The 26,065-nt window shown below is 40.7% G+C and overlaps 1 protein-coding gene across 9 annotated transcripts in view; it reads right to left on the bottom strand.

Annotated features, from left to right (window-relative positions):
• Positions 1–13,171: 13,171 nt before the first annotated feature.
• The window catches only part of snphb (syntaphilin b), a 41,404-nt gene continuing 28,510 nt past the window's right edge, over positions 13,172–26,065 (bottom strand). For 5 of the 9 annotated variants that reach the window (XM_088438276.1, XM_088438286.1, XM_088438307.1 and 2 more), the window contains 4 exons: positions 18,480–18,650; positions 17,137–17,244; positions 15,587–15,736; positions 13,172–15,484 (listed from right to left, as the gene is read on the bottom strand). In XM_088438276.1, coding sequence (XP_088294402.1) covers positions 13,636–15,484; positions 15,587–15,736; positions 17,137–17,244; positions 18,480–18,650 — 2,278 coding nt within the window. In that variant the 3' untranslated portion in view covers positions 13,172–13,635. Of the gene's footprint in view, positions 15,485–15,586; positions 15,737–17,136; positions 17,245–18,216; positions 18,390–18,479; positions 18,651–26,065 lie in introns of those variants that run through there. The other 4 variants (XM_088438297.1, XM_088438328.1, XM_088438346.1 and 1 more) reach the window with 3 other exon arrangements.

Raw genomic sequence — 26,065 nt, 5'->3', positions numbered from 1 at the left:
GCCAGTGTACAATGTTAGCTTTAGCTAATGTCAATTTTCTGTTTGTTAGATCTACATTATAAATTGTGGATGAAACAAGGAAACATGAAAAGCACATGACCATAATAAACGTCAATGCAAAAAAACGTGTCTTGTTTGAGGGCAGCCGGCATATTAATAAATTGTAACACGGTAGATATCACAGGTTGTGATAGTGCTGGTGTCTCTTTTTTTTTTGGTGTTTCATTTTTATATTATATGACAACGGTGTTACCTTTTGTTTTTTGAATTTTCTCTCTTTACTAGAGACAATCTTTTTTCTGAGGCGTTGCTATGACTTTGTTCATTTTGGCAGAAAAGTCTGTTTTTTACTTTCAGTGTTTTGCTCCACTTCTTGATCTTTCAAAGAGCTCCATTATTGTCATTGACCCTAAAAAAATGGCAGTTGTGGGGTTTTTTTTTTAGCCTAATGGTCGCACTTTTTCCATAGCTCGGTCGCACAGACAAATTCTCACTACAACGAAATCTCAGGGAAAAACGAGAGGGGACCTGCAAGATCAAAACAAACACGGCGGACGAAGTGGTCACAAATGTTTGGAAGTGCAGTAAGTCAAACTGATTTTTGGTTGAGGTTGAACTCCGCTTAAAGGAACCTTGATAAATTTCCTTTGTCAAACTAGTTTCCTGCGTGTTCATTTTTGTTGAAAGCTCGCACGTAACACGACATTGATGAAATAATTGATTTAATCCAGACAGACGAGTACAAATAAGTACATGGGATCCCGAACCTCTTTACCGCAGGTCGTAACAGACGTAGCAAAGTTTCACCTTTTCCACAGCCAGTTCTTATACACTTTTGGAGGATGTGGTCTTACTAAAGAATGCAGGTGTGTGTGCATCCTGTGCGTGTGTATGTGTGTGCATGTGGGTGCCTGTGTGTGTGTGTGTGTGTGTGTGTGTTGATGCTGTCTTCAAAGTCTTCTCAGAACATTCTTGTTGAAGGAGGAAGAAGTCAGAGCCATCAATCTTCTGATAGCAGAAGAAGCTCTCACAGTCGTATGCTAATTCCATGTTGGGGGAATCCTTTTGTTTCTTTTGTAGGACACAACCAATCTCGACATCTCCGGGGCCAATAATGTTCCTGCTTTTACACTGATATCACGTGTCCATTTTTATTAGAATAGCAGATTCACAAACATACTATTTTACTGACACCTTACATTTATAAAAACACATATTTCCATTTTACCAAGGCTGCCCTTTGTAATCACTTCTGTTCATTACCTTTATGGACAGCATTTCTAGGCACACACAATGAATAGAGGGGGTCTGGTTTGGGAGCCTCAGCATTGCATCGCTGATGTGGCGATGTTGGCCTCTTCGGGTCGAGACCTCCAACTCTCACTGGAGCGATCTGTTGTGGTATAGAAAGCGCTGAGACGAAAGGCGAATTTACCAGTCAATCTACGTTTCTGCACTCATAGCTCATGACTGGCGAAACGAGATCCCGCCAAGAGCCAAGCGGAGAGACCCTCAATGAGAGGAGAGCTGTATGGGTCATTCCAGAATTGGAGGACATTTTGTTACAAATGTTGACTTTTTCTCTAAGGAGAAAACTATTTGTTGAGCGAGCACTTACTGCTGACCAAACTTATTAATGTAAGTAAGAAAGAAAAAAAACCCAGGAAAAATCCTTGTCTTATTCTGAGTTCTTGCTATCCAATGAGATTGCTTGTACGCTGTCCGTTGACGCACTCTCGTTTGCCCTGTGTTCACCCGGAAAGGGCAAATGAGTGCGCGTCAACACGGATTTGGGCTGGAGAATTACTTTTAATATTATTATTATTACTGTATTGTATCATTTGACAGAAATACCTTGTTAGTTTTTGTACTTTAATAATATAAGCCCACCTCCTCCCGCCCAAGTCGATGTGACGCACTCTCGTTTGCTCGTTCCGGGTGAACACAACAAGCAATCTCATTGGATACCAAGCTGTCAATCAAAGTGCTTTTATAAGCTCTGATTAGCTGGTTTTGTGGCACAAACGTAATGTGTGAACAGAACTGAGCGAAAGCAGAGGACGACTCGAGCGAGCGAGAGCTCGATGTTGAGCAAACGCGATGTTCAGCGAGGGAGGGAGGAGTATCGCGAGCTAGAGCGAGATGTTGAGCGCGAGAATGCTATTGCGAGCGAGCAAAAAGGAATTTTGAGCGAGAAAGTTCTTTTCGATAACTTTTTTCTGCGCTCAAAATCTGTTTTCGCTCGCTCAGTTTTATTTTCAATGCTCAGTTTTTTTTTTTTTTGCCCGCGCGCTTGTAATTGTGGCACAAATATAACGCCATAATGGAACAATACAAACGTCGATAAAATGGCACAAATTTGAGAATGCCTTAACACACAGAATGCTCTGCTACACAGGTAATCTTTATACAAGGACAAGTACACTGGGTTCCAGCCATGTTCTTTTTGACAATTTCCAATATTTATCATATGTGCATTGCTCCTGTTACAAAAAAAAGGACTGGGCAGACAAAGATAGAAGTCAAAGAACATCTGGCCAAAGTTTCCCCAGGAGATAGAGCCACATTGCTATATATAACAGGGGGACAAGTGTGGGTGGGGCTTAACTGGGCTGAAACTCCACGGGGACTCATCAAGAAAGGGAGCACACAGAAGACTAACTGCGGCGTCACACTTCTGGGCTCATTTTCATAAAAACTGACGCATTCTGGGCTCATTTTCATAAAAACTGACTGCAAGCGTTTCCTCGCAGCTGCCGTCATTATGTACGTGTGTGTGTGACTGTGTGCGTGTGTATGTATGTATGTATGTATGTGTATATATACAGTCGGCCCCTGGTTTACCGTCTTACGCGAATAATCCAATCGGACATGCCTGCCATTGTGTATGCAAATATATTTTCGCTTAGTTGCGTCAACAAAATCAACAGTTGACGCTTGTGACAGTAACGTGAACGCTATTGCTCTTACAACGTCACAGTCACTGTCTCAGTCACGGTGTCAGTCACGGAGTCAGTCATGGAGATGCCAATATGCTATTGGTCGGTTAAGGTCACCCGGTCTCACTCACGGTGATGCTATTGGCCGGCGTCACGTCAATCACAGAAATGCCGATATGCTATTGGCCGAACACCTTTATCTACCTTGATGGCACAGCTGGTCGGGATGGAAGGAAGGAGAGAAAATGAGTGAAAAACGGAAGGAAGGAATGTTGTGAAGACTTTGCAAACTTTATCTGTTAGACATAGCTTCTAAAATTGCTAGTAGCGGTAAAGGAAGAAGTAAGAGGATGATATGTTTTAGCATCTCCGTGACTGACACCGTGACTGAAACAGTGACTGTGACATTGTAAGAGCAATAGCATATCAGCGTTACTGTGTTAACTTTGCGAGTTGGTCTCTGCTCCCCTCCGCCTGCTCCAAAGGTAAATATCATTTTTCCTTTGTATATGTTGTTTAATTAAACTGCACAGTGGATTAAGTTACTCATTTTTAATATGTGTATAATGTCGTTTTTGCACGCGTTGCACGCATTCACGAATTAACATAGGTTTGGATTGCTCATACGAGCAGTTCGAGTTGATTAAGTTCGTAACCCGGGGGCCCACTGTGTGTGTGTGTGTGTGTGTATACTGAAGGAATCTAGAAAAAGCTTCTTGCCTTAAACTAGTTCCTAGCGTGTTCGTTTTTGTTGAAAGATCGCCCATACCACAACATAGTGAAACAATTGATTTAATCCAGACAGAGTGGGAAAGTACACGAGGCCTCGGGCCAGTCCTGCCGCGGGTCGGAGCAGAAAAATGGCAACGTTTCACATTCAACATTCAGTTCTTATACCCTTCCGGGTCATCTAGTCCCACTGTGGATTGCAAGTGTGTGTGTGTGTGTGTGCGTGCGTGCCTGTCGGTGTGTGTGTGTGCGTGCACGTGCGTGCGTGCCTGTCGGTGTGTGTGTGTGTGCGTGCACGTGCGTGCGTGCCTGTCGGTGTGTGCGTGTGTGTGCACGTGCGTGCGTGTCTGTCGGTGTGTGCGTGCGTGAGGGTCTGTTTAAGTGGGGATGGTGTCTTCAGAAGTCTTTGTTCTGCCGGCCATTCCTTGAAGCGGGAGGAAGTCTGAGCACCATGAAACCCTGACTGATATCTTCTCTTGAAGGCCACACCTAGCCTTTTGTTCCTGGTGTAAAGTTGGTCGGGGGATGCCATCTGTTCCTTTTGGAGGTGCCGACTTGTCCCCACTTCCCCTGGGCCAGGACCATATCTGCTTTATACTGACATTACATCGTCTCAATCTTTATTAGAATAATACAGTTCCATGTACACACTATTTTATTGATATATTGAATTTGAAAAATATGAATTTCCTTATATATATATATATATATATATATATATATATATATATATATATATATATATATATATATATACATATATATGTTTGCAAGTGGAATTATTGAATGAGGGAAAAAGAGTAGAGAGTGCGGGTAGGATTGATTATTGAAGCAAATCAATAGCTAAACTAAAGTTTGAAAAGGTGAAACATTCTAATATTAGGTATACATTGACGATACTTAATATGTGTCTGTTGTGCGTGTGTTTTTAAAACAAATAAATATGGAAAATAAAACAAAATTTGGAATAAAATATAAGCGAAAAAGGGAAACAATTTAACACTAACATTGAGCGTTAGCTTGTGATAGCTGCATGAAAGCAGAATATTTTATTTGGTAATTGCTGACAAATTCTAAACAATTTAGTGGTTGACCTAACAAAGCAGTAGCAAAAGCAAGTAAGCAAAATTCAGTAAAATTTAGGTTCTGATTAACTGACAATTGACAAATAGTTGCAAAGAAAATGCTAAATAAATAACATCTAACAGAATTTGGAGTTATCAGAAAGCGAGCAGATTATAGAAATAACTTAAAATGTTCTGGGAGAGACTTTAAATTTTAATAACGTGGTAATTGATGAATGGTGTTTCAAACGTGGCCCTAGGATAGGTTTAACACTGGGAAATATAGAAAACTTGAAATCTTACCAATGATCATTGAGTTTGAATTACACTATTTTATTTAAGATGGGAACCCTAAAAAAGAGATTGCAAGAGAATGTTAAAGGGCAATAAGTAAGTGATTTTGGAGGTCGTAAAAAGGAGCATTTCAGAAGGGTGAAAGATCACACTAGAGGTTATTGCCCTTAGAACAAAAACACAAAGACCAGATAGTGGCTCAAGACCTACAATTACACAATAAATTTGGGAATGTTCAATGACAAAACTTGTTCAAACAACTTTAAAGATTGATTGGAGATATTAATTAGAAGGGAAAATAAAGTGTCTGATAAAATTGCAGGAATCACTTCCTGACAGAACGGAGGACATTACGGTGGCAAAAGGAACATCTGTTACATGTGCTGATTGTTTTCTCAAGTGTGCCTTGCAGGACTACTGTGAAGAAAACAGGACGTTCGTGGGAAGCTGAACAAACTAATGGACTAATTTCACTGAAGAGTGGTGAACAAAAACTTAGCGTAACAACGCATGGACACAAAATCAACTTTACAATATGCATAGTACTTGAAGCTGAAAGCAACAGACATTGGAGCTGTGAGTGAGGAACAGATGTGCAACTTCCTGGTGCTAACATACATGAGGATGATTAGTAAAGTCAAATAATGAAACAATTTAACATAGATGAATTCAGAGATTAAGGAAATAATATTTTCAACATTATAAAGTAAGTATATAAGAAGGGGGAAATCGGATCACAGAGGTGGTTTGGAGTGTTTGTAGGAGCTGTGTTAAAAACTAGCATGGGATCGATCATTGAGATTCTCAATAAAGATGAAAAAGAAGCAAAAGGCCAGAACCACTACACACTTTAAAGAAATTCACCACAATATGAACTGGAAAATGCAAAAACATGGTCCAAAAGATGTACTGTTTATAAAAAAAACACCAATACAGTATACCACTTCACTTCAGAATGGCACATTGTACTTTATTTTTAATGTTCGGTTTTAACCTTCTTGGGAATAAAATGAGTCTCTTTTAAATTGTTGTGTTGGCTTCATTTCTTGCTTTCTGAAAATGTTTGCCTGCAAATCATATAGTTGTGTTGCTAATTGCAATTGTCCCATTGAACATGGCTGATGTCTAGTGATTTTTGTGTGAGCCACGAGCAATTTCCTCTGAGAAAATCAATTGCCAGGGTATTAAGCAAGAATGAATTCCTTGTTTGTCAAAGACTCTCCGACTACGAGTGTCTCCCGCTACGCTCAATCGGATGCATTTCACGGTCACTCTTCCGCGGTCATTTCCGCTCTTTTTTTTATGGACGCCATGATCTGCAGGAGGTAAATGAATATAATTAAAATTGTTCATAATTACAGCCAAACTCATAACAATAAAGAGTCAATTACATGTCATTTTGGAGCCTGCTCTTCGAGGACGTCATAAAGCTTAATGGACAAATATTTTGAAATTATTATTACTTATTCTCAGTTTTGGCATGTAGAATGATAAGTTAGCTAAATAGCCTGATGCAGGCGAGGGAACCTCTCCACAAGAACAACGCGAGTTTAAGGCATCGCGTGGGTGGTTTGAGAAATTCAAAAAGAGGACTGGAATTCATTCTGTCGTTCGGCATGCTGAGGCAAGAAGCGCCGACCAAATAGCGGCAGACAAATTTGTGCTAAAATTCAAACAATTGGTTATTGATGAAGGTTACATTGCACAGCAAGTTTTTATTTGTGATGAGACGGGCTTGTTTTGAAAAAGGATGCCTTGCCGTACTTTCATCACAGCAGAAGAGAGCTAAATGTCAGGCCACAAGCCCATGAAGGACCGCCTTACTCCTGCCATTTGTGCCAATGCCATTGGGGATTGCAAAATAAAACCACTGCTGGTCTACCACTCTGAAAGTCCTCGAGCATTCAAAGCTCACAAAATATTAAAAGAAAGACTACAGGTGCTATGGAGGGCCAATGCCAAGGCCTGGGTCACCCCGTCAATTTCTTGTTGAGTGGGTCAATTTGGTTTTTGGCCCTGCTGTTAAGAGGTATCTAGAGAACCATCTCCCATTCAAGTGCCTCCTCGTTCTAGATGATGCCCCTGCCCACCGGCACGGCCTTAAAGATGATATCCTGGAGGAGTTCTCATTTATTAAGGTGTTGTACCTCCCACCTAATACCACCTCTATCATCCAGCCCATGGACCAAGAACTTATTACAAACTACATGAAACTCTACACAAAACACATGTTCAAGAGATGTTTCGACATCATTGAAAACACTCAGCTTACCCTTCATGAGTTTTGGAAGCAACACTTCAATATTGTTGTTTGCCTCAAGATGATCGAAATGGCTTGGCAGGAAGTGACCAGGCATAACCTTAATGCAGTTTGGAGAAGACTGTGGCCCGATGCTGTTGCCCCACAGGATATGGAAGGTTTTGAGATGGAGGGTGAAGTTGAGCCTGACGTTGAGGAAATTATTTCACTGCGGAAGGTTATGGGTCTTGAGGTGAATGAAGAAGACATCAAAGTGTTGATTTAGGAGCACAACGAGGAGCTTTCAACGACTGAGCTGAAGGAGTTGGAGGCGATGCAGCAAACGGCAGTGCGAGAGGAGTTCAAAGAGGACAAGGAGGAGGAGGCAGTCATGATTCCATCAACCCGAATAAAAGACATTCTAGGAAAATTCCATGAAGTTTCACAATTTGTTGAAAAGAATCACCCGGAAAAAGTGTTCACCAGTCAGGCGATTGCTCACTATGATGATGTTTGCCTTGGACATTTTCAAAGGATGGTTAAAAATCGACAAAAGCAAACCTTGGATCAGTTCTTCACTAAATGCCATGCAAACACCTCTTCTGAGAGAGAACATGAGGGCAAAAAATGACGAAGACAGCAGTAAAAAGGTAAATGACCATCATTTTTATTCTTTACTCCTTTCTTCGTCTCATAAAAATGAAAAAAAAAAAATTTTACCCCTTTCTTGCATTTATTGTGCAATGATCTAATTGTAACATGTATTTGTTACGTTTTGAATCATTTTTATGCTTGATGAAACATGTCAGAATTTTGGGGGTCTTGGAACAGATTAGGACAGTTACATGAAAAACGCGTCTCTAATTACAAAATTTCCAAGTTAACAAAATTATATATATATATTATATATATATATATATATATATCAAAGTCAAAGTCAAAGTCAAGTTTATTGTCAATTTCTTCACATGTGCTTAACATACAAAGGAATCGAAATAGCGTTTCTCATATATATATATAAATATATATATATAAAGTGTGCCCCCGGTTTACGAACTCCCTCTTTTACGAACTTTTTGACTTACGAGTGTGGACCACAGCGTTTTTTGTCCCCCTCTTACGCACAAACCTTTCGTCTTACGATCAACTGACATGCCAGTCGATGTGTTTATACAAGTATTTTCGCTTTGCTGCATCAACGAAATCGAATGTTTACGTTTGTCACGGTGACACTGAACGCTATTGCTCTTACAATGTCACAGTCACTGTCTCAGTCACGGTGTCAGTCACGGAGATGCCAATATGCTATTGGTCGATTAAGGTCACAGTCCTGGCCCCACTCATGGAGATGCGGATATGCTATTGGCCGGCGTCATGTCAATCACAGAAATGTCGATATGCTATTGGCCGAACGCCTTTATCTAGCTTGATGGCGCAGCTGGTCGGGATGGAAGGAAGGAGAGAAAATGAGTGAAAAATGGAAGGAAAGAATGTTGTGAAGACTTTGCAAACTTTATCTGTTAGACATGGCTTCTAAAATTGCAAGTGGCGGTAAAAGAAGAAGTAAGAGGATGATGACAATAGAAACCAAGCCGGAGATAATAAAAAAATACGAAGGAGGCGCACGCATAGTTAACCTTGCTCAGGAGTATGGCCGTAACCGCTCAACAATCTTCTAAGGGCAAGACTTTCCTTGCCGGGGGACGGACCTCGATCGACAACAAAATGGAGAGGCTTCTTCTATTATGGATTAAAGAGAAGGAAATCGCCGGTGATATGTTCTAGTTTGAGAAAAGTTCTTGTTTAACAAAATAAATCAATAAATTCTGCAGGTTGGTCTCTGCTCCCCTCCGCCTCCACCCAGCTCAAGTCACGTCGCCCCAAAGGTAAATGTCATTTTTCCTTTGTATATTTATGTTATTTAATTAGTAGATTATGTTACTAATTTTTAATATGTGTATAAAGTCGTGAGGTTTTTACCTAAGGTTTTTAGCACGTGTTGCACGCATTCACTAATTAACATGGGTTTGGATTGCCAGTCATACCGAGCAATTCGAGCTACGAGCGTAGCCGCTAAACGGATCAAGTTCGTAACACAGGAGCCCACTGTATATATATATATATATATATATATATATATATATATATATATATATATATATATATATATATATATATATATATATATATATATATATATATATATATATATATATATATATATATATTTCATGATATAAATAAAGGAATAAAGAAATCAATTCAACCAGTTCAATGGTTCAATGCCACGTATGTTCACGTTTTTTTTAAAGGGTCATACATTCAATCCCAGATTTATAAGTAAGGATTTAAAACAAAGATATCTGGAAATTAATGTCCTCAATATACTTAAGTATCGATTTGATACTTAAGTATCTGGGATTAAATGTCAGGACTCTTGTCATGACTTTGTGTTTGTTTTGTTTCCACAAATATTTGCAATGTGGGTCCATGCCATTTGCTTTGTAAAAAGGGTCCCTTCCACCAAAAAGCTGGAGAAACCCTGATCTACAAACTATCTTGCAGAATGTCTTGACACAGGTAACAAATGTACTAATCACACATGCACACAAGGGGAAGTACACTTGGTTCTGGCCATGTTTTTTTTTCTTTCTAGGGCGGGAGCTTTTATGTAATTAGACTTCAGAATGAAATAAAAGAAAGGCTTCGGTTTCTTACAATTGTCTAACAGATGAACCTGACACAAACCATGTTAAGTTTAAGCACACATGTAATTATTATGCTAAGTAGAACTATTCACGTGTTACTGATCTATCTATCTATCTATCTATCTATCTATCTATCTATCTATCTATCTATCTATCTATCTATCTATCTATCTATCTATCTATCTTTATTTATTTATTCATGTATTTATTCTTTTTTGCAGACATTGTCTGACACCTTCAAATGTGAACAAATAGAATGAATGTGTTGTACCTCTGAGGCTCCACCGGAGGTATGTGCACTGTTTACTTTTATTCTAGTTCTAGTACGTAAGATGCATAGCAGAAAGAATTTGTTGCCTTTTTTACAGTCTAGAGTGACAGTTCAACAAGACAGGAGGAGTTGCAGGGCGTTTGATATGAAGGAGAAACTTAAGCCAGCCATGGCTTTACTAGCTAGCTATTATCTTGTTATTAGCTTGTAGAAGAGTGGAAGTTTGCTTTGGAATGGATACATTTGGCTACGTTCACAGCAATCTGAAGTGACCCAATTCCGATTTTTTTCTTTTGCTTCTATGCGACCTGCATCTGATCTTTCAATGGTAGTGTGAATGACACATATTCGGGTTTTTTTTTCAGATGTGATTGAGGCCACTAGGTATGTGGTCCCGAATCCGATCCGTATTCCATCTTCTGTCAACTGAATTCAGACTGAACTATCAGGTGGCGTTCATCGTACTGGCATGGCACCAACAAATGACAAACGTCCCAATTCTACGCTCAAAATTGCAGAGTTAAGTTGGAAAAAAAAGAAACAATGGTTGACGAAGTCCAAAAACCTCACCCTTCTCTTCAATTTCCTGCTTAATCCCTGGGTGTCCAGGGATTTTTCACTAAAATGGCCTGATTATCACCCAACTTGGGCTGACTTTGAAAGGCTCATAACATCATTAAATGCAAATGTATTTTTATTTTCAGCACCTCAATATGCATACATTTGTATACTTACAAAGATTTTTTATTTTGTGAGAAAAAACCCCCAGCAGCTATTCAATGCAGATATAATGTTATGTGTTGTATGAAATAAAATGCTTCCCTGCAGCAAAATAAAAGCGCTCCTGCAACCTTTAGTTCTTGGATGGAAGCCTTTTGTTAACTACAAGTCCCACAATGAATTGCAAGAACTTTGCATTATGGTCGTCAGGAGAACCCACTCAATGACGTCATTGGAAGGCTTGTAAATGTTTTCCTCCGCCTGCCGTGGTTTTGGGGTCTGAACACAAACAATTCTATTGCACCATGTTCACAACTTGCCATCGAATTGATAAATGCAAAAAATCATGGGAAATGCATGATAAAACACACACAGACATCTTCTGGCGGTGGCAATCCCCGTGGTGGATAAAAATCGTGAATAAAAACGTAACTCCAGTGAACGGCAACTCTCAATATCCCACAATGCGTCTTTATATATAGCAGACTGCAAATATTCTAACTCCGGTATGACAGGCATTTCAACAAGGCCAGGTCCTCCATTAGGTCATCCATGGTGAAATTGCTGTAAACATTTGCGTTAAATTCACAGGTTACATCCAAAAAAAAAAAAAAAAAAATCGGAATTGAGCACCAAGCCCCGCTGTGTGAATGTAGCATTTGTGCACTTTGCTTGGCTGGCGACCAGTTCAGGGTGTGCCCTGACTCTCACTGAAAAGTCAACTTGGACAGACACCTGTTTATAAGTATCCACTGAGCAGAAGCCAAAACACAGTACTATTACAGTGGACCCCCGTATTACAACGTCCCTGATTTATTATGCTGATTTCATGTTGCAACGGGGAATACTGAGTTTTTTCATCCCCTCTTTATGGCATTTTCCAAGTTATGCGATCTAAACAACTGCCATGACGCTTGGGGCTTGGCTGTATTTGTGTTGTTTTGCCTTCATCTGCTGGCGTTTTTAGGTAGTTGCACTTATTAACTATAGCCATCTAACTGCTTCCATGCAACGCATGACTACAATGCTGGTCTGGTATTGGTCGGCGTCTCTTCACGGAGATGGTGGTCTGCTATTGGTCGGCCTCACTTGTTTAAAATGGCGGAACGGTAAAGCTGTGTTCGATTGTGAGTGGTTATAAAACCGTATTTATAGTGCATTTTACTGCTTAATTCAAACTTGGATGGGTTGGCCATGGGTCCCAAGATTGCTAGTGATGTTAAAGAGAGAAGTAAGAAGATGATTTATATGGAAACGATGCTGAAGATAACCCTTACTAGGGAATATGGGCAAAACAAGCGTCACTCAAAGGTAAATAAATCCTTTCTATATTTTTTATTTATAATGTTTTCTGACTGTATAAATGTATATTATATATACGCTGCACTTACTATACTATTTTGATACCAATTTTTAATATGTATATACAATTTTTATGTTTTTTCCTGGGGTTCTAAACGCATTAGCTATTCAACATAGGTTTGGATTGCCCGCCATACGAGGAATTCGCTTTATGACCCCAACCACAAAACAGATTAGTGTCGTAACATGGGGGCCCACTGTATTTTGACCCTAAATTTCGAGAACTGTTCAAATGATGCTCTGACCTGGGTTGTTGGGAAATGTGTATAAATATCCAAAGGCCTATTTCCACCAGGAAGTGGATAATAATTCCGTTCACAGAAGGTTTGGTTTTGTTTTTCATACCGTACCGCCCCCCAAGAAAAACACATCCAGGTAGTACCACATCATTCCAAGTACTCTTCTGACGTACGGACCCCAGCAGTAAATTACCCTGAAGGGTGGTGCTAGACACACTTCAGTGACATATTATAGTTTCAAAATCAGCAGTGGACCAAACTCTTACCGACCTACTGGATGTATGTTGCCCAGGTGTCCTTGAGCTAGACACCAAGAATGTTGGAAAGACTGCAGAGAAATGTTTTCAAAACAACACCATGGAAACACAAGACACTTCGAGATTCTTCTGGATCCTGACTGAATAGCGCAGCATGGAGGAAATGTGCCTTCACCACCCTGCGCAAAGGTTTCATATGGCGTTTTGTTACATGACCTCATTTAGAATGAATTGCAGCCCTGCATCATTCAATGTGGAAAGACCCAAATGAGTCTTGATAATCAACATGGATAATTTCAGTCCTGCATGCGTGCTCCTGGAGGGCCCGTGTCCTGGTTGTTTTCAATGTCCCCCTTCTACAAGACACCTGATTCAAACGATCAGCGAATAAGCAAGGTCTGCAGAAGCTGCATAATGATCTTGATCGTTTGAATCAGGTGTCTTGTAGAAGGGGGACATTCAAAACAACCAGAACACTGGCCCTCCAGGAGCATGTATGCAGGACTCCTGTATTCAAGAGTATTCTGTATAGATAATCAACAAAGTGCTAGTTGCAGTCATGCCCAAGCAACAAACCTTGAAAGTTTTCCCTGCATTTAAAAAAGAAACAATCGATTGAACATCCAAGTGTTGATTATTATTCAGTCATCACATTCGGATCAGTGGTTGGGACAATCTGGTCGCTTCGTCTTTTCTGCGCACAATCCCTTATTTTTGAAGTTCATCTTTGGGGCAGAATGCTCATGGTGTATCATCAGACTTTTTCCAGTTATAGTGGTGGTGAAAGCTCCTAATGGAGGGAATATCGTACGTTCACATCTGAGATCCACCGAGATCCCCCCCACCCGCGGGGTAATGCCTTAACCCTCCTCCCCTGCGCAATGAGTGCAGAGCCACAGTGCAGCAGCCCCTCAGCAGTGACCCAATGTGGTACATGGGCCGCCCCTCTCGAACCGGACCCCGGCACAGCCACGCCACCGTCGGTACCACGGGGATCGCCACCGCTAGAAGATCCACTAGGAAGTAACGACTCCAGTAGCTTTTTTGAACCGGCCCCGAGCCAGAGGTGGAGTCTGCCTCCTCTGCTGCTGCGCTATCACCTTTGTCGTTTCGCTCTTGGTCTTCTGGCTCGTCGTCAACGCCAGGTCTGTCTTCGTGAGAGAGGAATCCTTTTGGCTGGGAGGTGTGAGGTTGCGCTACACATTGTATGGATTCAGGACAATTTGGGTTCAGTCTTGGTCTTTCCATCTGAAGTAGACTATCTGCTAAGGTGGCTGTTTCCAGTGTCTTCTTGAATGGTCTACCCTCTACAATCCTTGGGCCTTCCTTTTTCTCAGCTGAACCGCAAAGTTCTAGTTCTTTTGGTTCATCTTGATTTGTCATCCCCTTTGCCAAGTCTGTCTCAAGCTGTACTTCTGTCGGCTGGACTATAGATACGTCGCCCTGATTGTCCGTTGCGGCAGGTTCTTCCTTGATATCTTCTTTCATAAGCTCCCTCCCTTCGCTCGAAGGACTCTCCATGGAACAGGCCACAGTGGCTGAGCGAGGAATGGAATTGACCCGCGGTAGTTTAGAGAATGGAATTGGCTCTGTGGCTACACTCATGACAGTCGATCTGGTTATGGAAGTGGTAGTGGCGATGGAGTCTATGTCTTCTTCTCCGTCGGACATCCAAGTCGAATTTGGGCTACAGGCTTGAGATCTGAACGTACGTTGTTCTGCAATCGTGTCCAAGTCTGACGGACAACCCGACGTCACCGAGATGGGACAGCTTTCAGTCTGGATGCCCATTTCGCGCAAGGAATGTAAGTACAGGTGATGGTGCGACAAGCAGGGTTGGCTCATATACCCGCCACTGCCCAAGCCACAATGAAATAGTGAAAGGCGTTCACCCGAGCACAGCTTCTCGTAGGTGGCGGAGTGCGACATGTTGTGGGGCACTGAGCGTGACAGGTTGTGAGGAAAAGAATGGGGTAAGGTTTGGGAGTAAGCGGGGGGTAAAGTGTGGGTAAAGGTTTGCGCATACGATTTGAGCAATGACGCAGTTTCCTCCGAGAGGAGGGCGGCCTCAAGGAGAAGGTCAGCCTGACTCGGGACACCACCGCTGTCACTGCAGCAGACAAAGCCACTGTCCTGAGTGCCTCCCATCGAAAGACAAGGGAAATCTGCATCGCTGCCATTTCGGTTCACCGCTTGATTGCTCAGTTTGGTATAGGTGGAGCTTCGGGTCAGAGAACGAGCTGGAGAACCATCACAAGAGCAAGATCCCCTTCCTCCTATTGCTGGTTTGGACATCCCTCCCTGACTTTCCCCAGACACTGACGCTGGTGCCGAACCCCCAACGCGGATCCGGCGGTCTGCTATGGCTTCCCCCTCTTTGGCTAATCCCACCTCAGCTAACTCAATGTTGAGCAACAGGTTTTCCAGCTTGTGGTTTTGAGTGTTGATATCGTGAAAGTACTTCTGTACCCCGACATCCCCACTGAATCCTCCGGCATCGTTCAACCTGTCGCGGACTGTGTCCACTGCCTGTTTGAGTTGTTGGATCTCCAGTCGAGCCTCCTTCAGGGCCAGCTGAGCCTCCACGCGGTGGCACTCCTCCTCCACCCAGTCCTCCTGCATTCTGTAAAGCTTTTCTCGCAACTCATCTATCTCTGTCTCCCTAAGAGGGGAAAATGGGAGTGTGACACCACAGAAAGAAAAAGGAGAATGAGTTGAGATTAAATTTAGAAATGAAGAATCTGTGGGAATTCTATATGCTAACCTGTCTTGTAGCGTGTTGATGGTTTCTTTTAGCTTGGCCCGCAGGTGGCGAATACACACCTCTTTCTGCTGCAGAGGTGTGAGGTACTGTTCTGGTGGCGGGGGCCGAATACCATGGTTGTCTGTGCAAGATACGTACTTCTGAGGACGCCTGCGGGACACAAAATACATGAAAACAAACAGCAATGGAAAGTCATGTCAAGTTACGTTTATTTGAATAGCCCTGAATCAGTACAGTCTTAAAAGTTGAAAAAGAAATCCTAAATGCACAACTGCATCTCCAGATCAAAGCTCCGAAGATGAAGAAGGAAAAACAAAAAAAAAAACTGATGAAAATGAGAAACTTTCAGAAGGGAGTGCAGGAGGGAGGAGCCCACTTCCAGGCTCAACAGGTTGAACTAGATGCAGAGTGCTAAAAATAACACGTGCCATATTAAGCAGTAAGTGTCCAGTGCAGAGATGCCATTGGGTAAGATCCTCCTCACAGTCTGGACTAATAGGCTCATCCTACCAAAAGCACCGTAGAGGAGGTGGGCCATCTCAAAACCTGAATCGGTTGATCGGCATGACAGCATTCAATTCGTCTCTCACCATCTAGTCCCTACTCTAAACCAGGAGAAGGGGCAGGAATGAGAAGGAAAGCTGCATGTATTTTCAAAATGATCCATTTTTGATTGCACGCTTTGGCTTAGTTTTCGAGTTTAAAGTCTGTGCTCGAATTGTTCCTGTGGACCTTGGAAATTCTTTAGAGAGGTTTCCAAACTGTTGTCTGCTCCAACGCATGCACTGTATGTTTGGTAGTGATGGAAAAATGAAACCTCATGAAGGACTTATGATCTTTTTTTGTTTTATGGTTTTAAACTAAAGGCTGCGGCAATGGGAATGCATGTATTTTACATTAAATCTTCAAACCAAGCGTGCCATCAAGAAATACAAAAAAATGATCAAAAGTGCATCATGAGGCTTTGTTTACAGTGGTATTGTTACTTACGAAATTAATTTGTTCCAGAAGTAATTTTGTAAGTGATTTTTTTCATAATTAGATTGGCTTTTTACATGTAAATAGCCTAATCTGTTCCAAGCACCCCAAAATGTTCCTAAACCCATCAAATGCATATTATTAAAGTATAAAAATGAATCAAAAACAGTAACAAATGCATATTAGAATTATATTAGTGCAGAGTAATTAAAATATATAATGTAATGTAATATATAATGTAAAGAAAAATAAAAAATGATCCTAAATTCTTTAAATGAATCACATTAATTGAAGCAGCAATTGATTATTTTGAGCATGTAAGTTTTTTTTAGTTTAGTTTGGGGTCATGCAAAGTGCTTCCTGTGTGATGTCATTGCTTAAGTGCTAACGACGCGTTCACAGTGAAATAAGTGACAGCCCAAAGTTGTATGTTACATTTGTGTTTTTATGTGATTATGTAAAATATTAGTCCTAGCTAATGTCAATGTTCTTGTTGTTTTGATAATTTCCTGTCAGTTAGTTCCTGGTGCTGGATGAGAACGTGCAGTCAAAATGAACGAATTTCATCATACCTTTTGGTCGGGCTGCAATCGCTGTTTTTACATGATCCAGAGTTGCTGCCGCTACTAACAGAGGCGTTGCCAAAAGGGTCCCTGTTAGCAGGACCTGCCGGTGAGCGGCTGATTGAAAAAGGAGAGGGCAAATACGTTACCTCCTGGTGATAAACCTGGTGAAGCACAACTCTCTGAGCTGCTGCCCAAAATCAAAATAAAACAACAAATACCAGAGGGTGCAAAATACATAAAAACACATAGCTAAGCAAAATGCATTTGTGTCAAGATGTTGAAATGAGCTGAGAACAAAAAAGCAGGACATGACCACCCAGTGCATACAGTAGGTGTCAAACTCTAATCCTCGAGGGCCGGCATCCTTCCATATTTTCGAACTCCAGTACGGGAGTGCCGGTATCCTGCATGTTTTCCAGTTTTCTCTCCTCAACACACCTGATTCAAATGATTGGCCTGTTAGCTATCGCTGCAGGAGTTTGAAAATGTTCCTAAACCTTTGAATCAGGTGTGTTTTACAGAAAAAGTTTGAAAACATGCGGGATACCGGCACTCGAGGACCTGAGTTCGACACCTATGACCTAGTGGATTACATTGGACACTCGGTTTACAAACACAAAGCTGTTTGATATTTTTTCCGTGACAGCTATTATAAATTTAAAAGAAACTCCTGGGGTGGAACCTTCCTCATCTTAAAAATGAGTGTACAGCAGTGCTTCTCAAATATTTTTTGCAACAGTGTATCATTTTTATCACAATGTGAATATTCTTTGAATAATTGTTTACAGGTTTTATAGAGGTTACAAGTTAGTTGGAATCGGAAAAAAAACACTAAAAACTAAATCCAGGTTTTGGAAATTAAAAAAAAGTCAATCCTGATTAAACTTGAAACATTTTTTACCAACAGAACAGTTTGATGCTGAAAAAAACATGAGCGCAACCTATATAATCAATGTTAATTCATCTGGAACATTAATACCATTTCATCAATATTTTAACCTGAAGAAAATGGTATAAACACTGCAGCCCCCACCCCCCCCTCGGAATCGCACGCCCAAGTAACTTGAGAAAGACCACTATACATACCACAAGACTATGTTAAATGGGTGATTTCCTTTTTTTTTTGGTTCTGTCTGAAATTTTGCGGGAAATGACCACAGCGCGTTCATGTTTCCGAGGGTCCACTGCAGCTAATGAACTTGTTCTGTTTGGGTTGCAAATGAAGGTGAAAAATAGACGAGGGCGTGGGAAAACATCGTCTGCACGAAACATGAAAATGAATCATTCACACAGCACAGTCGTTGCCACGCTGCAGAGCGCAGACCAAACAGAAGAGCTTCTCCACTGACCAGGAGCGAGGGGTGGAGGGGGAGTTTGTTGGACGGCTATGGTGCTCCGGGGACTTGCTGGGAGCCACTCCTTTTGTGCCAGAGGCGTGGGCTTTAGTTGGACGCATTGACACCATGTAACCTGTCTCCATAGGAACGTAGTCTATCTCTATCAACCTGCAATAGTCAAACCTAACACACCGTAACAACATAACATAACAAACACTCTGTTAGGTCACACAAAATGTATTTATTTTTAAATTTTATTTTTATTAAACATATGTATTTTATATGTAAAATTACTCTCCATATTCTGCTAGTTCTGTGTTATATCCATATGGTCACACTCCTACAAGTGCTGCCGTTTTAGTGTAGGATTTTTAGCCAATTAGAATTCAGCTAACGTGTGTCGTCAGGCAGATTTCCAGGCAGACTTCATGTCTGCTTTGCTGGGATGCGCTTGGGCATTCACTTGAACAAGTAGAAGGCTTCTGTTCAGTGTGCAATTACGTATTGTGAATGGGCCCATATTTTCGTTAGACAGCTGCAATAGCCAATCTAGTCATAAGATCGCCATCTAGAGGCCTCACGTAGAACATGACGACACTGGACGCTCCCTGCAGGGAGCTGGTGCTGTATTGGTCCGAAGTGGTTAAATAAAGTTATTTTTAAAAAAAGGAAAAAAAAACCCAGCTCAACCAGCTAACGTTACCGTTCGTGTATATCGAAGCCAGACTCCGCTTTTTTTTTTTTTTTTAACCCACAATGGCTGAAGAAGAGCAAAACGGAAATTGGACCGATGCGACTTTCTGCATTGGGTTCTATGTCAATACAAAAGGATTTATTATTGGAAATGAAACACGAAGACAAACAGGCAAGTCATCAAAGTCTTTCTGAGGGAAAAAAGAAGAATGGATTTTGTATTGAAATAACTTGGGGACAGCCGTTTAGGGTAAGTTAATATGTTTTAGTGATTTTATGTCATTCATAGTCAATTGTCATGTTTGGTTGGTGTGGGGTTTTGTTCATGTTTCTGTTCCACTCTGCCTTTATTGTCTGCGTTCTCATTAGTTTGATACAGTCCACGTTGTCTGGTGATACTTTCTCCATCCAGTTTTGCTCCTGTTGGGTCTTGCCTCATTTCCTTGTTAAAACTTCCTTTTTGAGCGAAATATATCTCAGTTTTTGTGTGTTTTTAGAGTCCCGCTCCTTCCTCCTCCCAACTCAAATGACTATGCACAGACGTGACACTTAAATTCAACTGCCATTTGTAATTTAGTGTACAATCTTGTTAAAGCTTGCCTGGTCTTGGTGGACTTCATAAAACTTTGTGGACAAATAATTTGAAATTATTATGACTTATTTTAGTTTTTGGCACATATAATGATACATTTTAATTGCTGATGCGGATTAACTGATGTTTAAGTGCTCTGAAAAAAGCCTGTATATATATATATATATATATATATATATATATATATATATATATATATATATATATATATATATACACACACAGTGGGCCCCCGTGTTACGAACTTAATCCGTTCAGCGGCTACGCTCGTAACTCGAATTGCTCGTATGACGGGCAAGCCAAACTTATGTTAATTAGTGAATGCGTGCAAAAACCTTAGGTAAAAACCTCACGACTTTATACACATATTAAAAGTTAGTAACATAATCTACTAATTAAATAACATAAATATACAAAGGAAAAATGACATTTACCTTTGGGGCGACGTGAATTGAGCTGGGTGGAGGCGGAGGGGAGCAGAGACCAACCTGCAGAATTTATTGATTTATTTTGTTAAACAAGAACTTTTCTCAAACTAGAACATATCACCGGCGATTTCCTTCTCTTTAATCCATAATAGAAGAAGCCTCTCCATTTTGTTGTCGACCGAGGTCCATCCCCCGGCAAGGAAAGTCTTGCCCTTAGAAGATTGCCGAGCGGTTACGGCCATACTCACGAGCAAGGTTAACTATGCGTGCGCCTCCTTCGTATTTTTTTATTATCTCCTCCTTGGTTTCGATTGTCATCATCCTCTTACTTCTTCCTTTACCGCCACTTGCAATTTTAGAAGCCATGTCTGACAGATAAAGTTTGATAAGTCTTCACAACATTCCTTCCTTCCGTTTTTGACTCATTTTCTCTCCTTCCTTCCATCCCGACCAGCTGTGCCATCAACCTAGATAAAGGCATTCGGCCAATAGCATATCGGCATTTCTGTGATTGACGTGACGCCGGCCAATAGCATATCCGCATCTTCGTGAGTGAGACCGGGACTGTGACCTTAATCGACCAATAGCATATCGGCATCTCCGTGACTGACACCGTGACTGAGACAGTGACTGTGACATTGTAAGAGCAATAGGGTTCAGCGTTACCGTGACAAGCGTGACCATTTGATTTCGTTGATGCAGCAAAGCGAAAATAATTGTACGAACACATTGACCGGCATGTCGGATTGTTCGTAAGATGAAAGGTTTGTGCGTAAGAGGGGGTCAAAAAACGCTGCGGTCCACACTCGTAAGTCAAAAAGTTCGTAAAAGAGGGAGTTCGTAAACCGGGGACCCACTGTATATATATATATATATATATATATATATATATATATATATAGTGCCTTATGAATTTGCACAAGCAAGCTCGCCATCTGGACAAATCATAAGACCAAAAACAAGTCCCTTCTGCTTTAACATTCCAAGTAGTTTTGAAAACTCTAGTCCGAATAGTACAAAATAAAATGGCTCCTTCATACTTCTCCAGTTTCCTTCCGGCTTTCTGAGTGACATCGCACAGCTGTATGCTAGCGAGCAGACAAATAGATGCAACATAAAGTGTACATTATCTATGTTATCTTTTCCTCCTACAACTTTGCAACGTTACTGGATGATTTTTTTTTTCATGAGCAATTAAGTGGCTGCTCATTTCTTTTACATTTGACTTCACGTGATTGCTATTCGTGGAGATTCCATGTTAGCCACATTTAATTATCTAGCTAAGGGGTCCCCAACCTATTTATCAACACATCATTTCCAAGAATGACTACTGTCTAAGAATTATATATCTTACTTAAATGCACACAAAGTACATTGTTTAAATCAGTGTTTAAACCAATGTTCTCTCTTAAGCTCCGCGCAATTGCGTACTGCTTGCATATTCTCAGCACATGACAAATCTGTGCTGCGCATAAAACAAAATGTAATATAGATGTATTAAATATGTCTAAAATTATACCTTATCTAATCTGATTTATTAGACCAATAGTATTGTTTTCTGTACCATTTTGCATTGTGACTCAGCGAGTGACAAGTGTCCAGCCAATGATAAGATAAGTTTCACTTACACAATGCAGCCAATCATACGCATTGACAGTGCTTGCACACATTCCCTGCAGTGGTGGACCATCAGGGCCAGCAAGGCCTTCTCTGCTTGACCTAACATAACCTGACATCATTATCATAACTATAATAACATATAATAATTATAATAACCATAATGAAAGTCAATTTCATTTTAAATTAAGTTTTAGTAAATATATGTATATATATATATATATATATATATATATATATATATATATATATATATATATATATATATATATATATATACTGTATATATATATATATATATATATATATATATATATATATATATATATATATATATATATATATATATATATATATATGTTTTTGTTTCTTTATAAAATTATTCTCCATATTCTGTTCTTTTCCTGTCATATTATATCCATTTGGTTATGCTCCTTCTAGTGATGTAGTTTTAAGTTCAGGCAAGTTTCAAGCGCAGATGGACATGTGAGGGGCCCGTATAATTTAATAGACAGCTGTAATAGCAAATCGAGTCATAAGATCGGCATCTAGAAGCCTCACGTTGAACGTAACATGAGTGGATACTCACTGCAGGAAGGCAGTGCAATGCTCAACAAGCAAGCAAGGTGGTGTTATTGTTGGCTAGAGGCGTAGCGCAGGTATTAGCTAATCTGTCCCGACTCGGCCATATTTCTGACTGGGCTATCAGGTTCGTGAGCTAACCCTGGCAAATAGTTCTGCATGGAGTGCCTTTTGTTTTCAAAAGATCGATTTGGTGTTTGGATTGGTGTATGGGGTACACTGGATTTGCAAACTTCAATTGTTTAACAAAGGCAGAAACGAGACACCAAAGCACAGCTGGACTCATGCCCTGCGGTGCTTTTAAAAACATCTTGGGACACCTGAGCGAATATAGTATTGTAAATCTCAGTTCGAAGGTAAAGAGAGCTCCTCAATGCGCTGCGGTGCTTTTGAAAAACTTTTGGGAACACCCAAGTTGATACACTGTACATCTCAGTGCCAAGAGAAAGAGCAAACGAGACGTCAAGAAAAATTGGGAGGTATTGAAAAGACTGATTGATTGTGACCATTGTTTATTTTGGTGAGTGCAAGCCTTTTCTTTATTTCTTGTTTCATTTTTTTATATGTTAATCGTCTTATATCAAACTGAAATTTGAAATTTGGACTCCATAAAATTTGGAAATTTATTTTAAATTATTATGATTTTTTTTTAAGTTATGATAGCATCACATATAATGACAAGTTGTTTATTTTGGTGAGTGCAAGCCTTTTCTTTATTTCTTGTTTCATTTTTTTATATGTTAATCTTCTTATATCAAACTGAAATTTGAAATTTGGACTCCATAAAATTTGGATATTTATTTTAAATTATTATTATTATTATGATAGCATCACATATAATGACAAGTTTTAATGGAGGATGTGGGTGTATTGGCGTTTAAAAGCTCCAGAAAATAGCCTGTATAGCCCAGTAATGTGTACGTGTGCTCATGAGGGCTATTAATTTGAGAGTCTGACATCACAGTCCCACCACTGATTCCCTGCATACACTCCGTACCGGTTCGCTTGCTAACAACAGTGTGGCGTTAAGAGACTGTAAGATAAACTGTCTGATTTAATAGTGCAACAGCTTTGCTTCATGTACTCTAACTGCTACTTTTTCAGACACCACAGCGCCTCCTTATCTCATATGTGTGTGTGTGCGTGTGTGGGTGTGTGTGTGTGTGTGTGTGTGTGTGTGTGTTAAAAACAATTGTCAAGGCCTGAATCGCATTTTATCTGCAAGTTATATTGTGTATTTTGCTGTTGCTAAATAGGTGGCCCGGGGTCACGCAATGAGTCAGGGACTCACTAGATCAGGGATCTAGTGGCAAATATTGTGTTTAATCGGAGTCAGGGACTCCGTAGGTCAGGGACCTACAAAGCGAAGGATTAACCAATACTTACTGATCCGGGATCAGTCTATAAAGGGTATTTGTATGTATACTGGAGTCAGAGCCGCGAAATAAAATTTTAAAAACAATAATTATTGTTTTTAAAAATAATTAAAAACAAATTTTAAAAACAAACTAATCATTATCAATAGAATATATTAAAGTTAGTCGAGTAACGAACCAGGTAATAATTGTTGAGATATAAAAAGTGAGTGAAAAATAAAATAAGTAAAATCGCCAAAATGGGACAAAATGAGAGTAAAATGATAAAAGAACATCCGGATGTCAAATTCATGCAAAAATGTAAACCGGGAAGTTGTTGTGATTTAGAAGAATGGGTGAAGAGGTTTAATCCGACTTTAAAAGAATAAGGAAATATACGTAGGTTGAAAGAAAAAAAGGCAAAAAGCAAAAATTAAGAGCGATTTGAAGATCAGTTGAGAGTGTTGAGTATGTGGGAGGAACAGAGTGTGAGGAGATTTGAAGATATGAAGGAAAAAGAAAAAAAGAAGACGGAAAGACAAAGAGCTGGCGAAGCTTCGGTTGCTGCCCTTGGCATCAAGCCAGATGAAGAAACTACTGTAATGGCTCAAAGACAACTAGCAGGAAGTGTTCCACTGACAGCTCAACAGCAAGTGAAGACCAAAGGAGGTGAGGTGCCAGCGGACAAAGCCCCACCTCCACACCCAAGTAAGAGGAGGGGAGCCGATTGCCGACACAACAATAAATTTCACGCCTCTCTCTCCACAAAACCACACCCGCTCCAGAGGTCCACCTACTGCTGCCAGTATTTACCCCACCCTTCAACATTGGCAACAACAACCAACTATGGAGGCACAGCTCCCTCTAGTGAACAAAGGAGAGAATACACCACCAGCTGAAACATTTCCAATGTATGTTGTGGCAAATCCGAGATATGGCATAGACAATGACAACAGACCAACAATATTGGTGCCCAGACCATGGACTCCAACTGAGTGTGCTGATGTGTGCAAAGGCCTTGGAGATCCAGAAGCCACTCCTATTGAATGGTGCACAAACTTCTGGGACCTCGGAAGTTCATATCATCTAAATAGCGTTGAAGTTGAAACTGCATTCAAGCTCTCTTTAAAACACAAGTGGGGACGAGTAAAAGGGGACTTTAACCCAAAACTCCGAAATGGAGCACCCCTGCCGACAATGATCCGGTCTTGGACCAACAAGCCAATGGCGTTCTAGACAGAGTAGTTAGAGCTTTTCAGAAACCACCCGACTACAGTAAAATTAGGCAACGCAGGCAAAAGACAGATGAGTCAGTCCATGATTTCAGAGCCAGATTGGAAGCAGTGTTAAAGGCAAACAGTGGACTTCAAGAAGACCAGAATGATAATGGCCCATACCAAAGTCAATTGAAACAGTGCCTGATGGACGGCTTCCAACCTCAGATCAGTGGGTTCATCCAAAAGCACTGTCACCCAACGAGCCCTAAGGACCACAAAGCTCATGAATTGGTGTCCATTCTGAAGAAATTCAACAAAGGAAGAAAGCGACCAAAGCTGCAGCGAGCATTCATGCCGTCACTGAAGCAATGGTTTCAGCCACCTTGAACGCAACTACAGCCGACACCTACTTCCAGGAGAGAGGTCAATGGAGCGGAAGAGGACGAGGCAGAAGCCAGAGAGGAAGAAACTCCACTTATCCAGCAAGAAGACCAACATCTGATGACATCTGCTACAATTGTGAAAGGTTTGGCCACTTTGCACGAGATTGCCCCGATTCTAGGAGACCACTTCAACAGGGACGAGGCCAGCCAAGGGACCCGCCACAAAATCCAAAATACAGACAATGACGCCAGGAGGAAGTCCATACAAGCGAAGTCAAGGAAGATTCATCTTCAGAAAAGGATGACCAAGATGAAGATGACGAAGATGAAGACTGCCTGTGAAGTTCTTGACATGTCAGCCCTAGACTTCCCAAGCCAACATGATTCTAGAAAGCCTTATAGATATTTAAGATTGGGCCCAGAGAAAATAACAGTGAGTTTTTGTGTGATTCAGGGGCCAACAAAACAGTGCTGGCCCAGCCAGTTAGAAGCATGACACCAAGCAAGAAATTCATCATCATAAGAGGAGCAAGTGGAAGACCTCAAAAGCAACCATGGTCCCATCCGATACATATAGAAGATGAAGACGGGTCACACATCAAAGCACCTGTCATTATGAGTGGTGCCTGCCCTGTCAACCTCCTAGGGAGAGACCTGCTAACATTCCTGAGACTCACCTTGAAAGTCACAGATGATGGGCTGAGACCAGCCAAATTAGAACACTACATGGA

The sequence above is a fragment of the Hippichthys cyanospilos genome, chromosome 2, assembly GCF_059441005.1.
Source record: "Hippichthys cyanospilos isolate Australia breed blue-spotted pipefish chromosome 2, RoL_Hcya_1.0, whole genome shotgun sequence".
NCBI classification, from domain to species: Eukaryota; Metazoa; Chordata; class Actinopteri; order Syngnathiformes; family Syngnathidae; genus Hippichthys; species Hippichthys cyanospilos.
The sequence above is the reverse complement of the archived record's forward strand: the minus strand, read 5'-3'. Positions and strand labels throughout refer to the sequence as shown.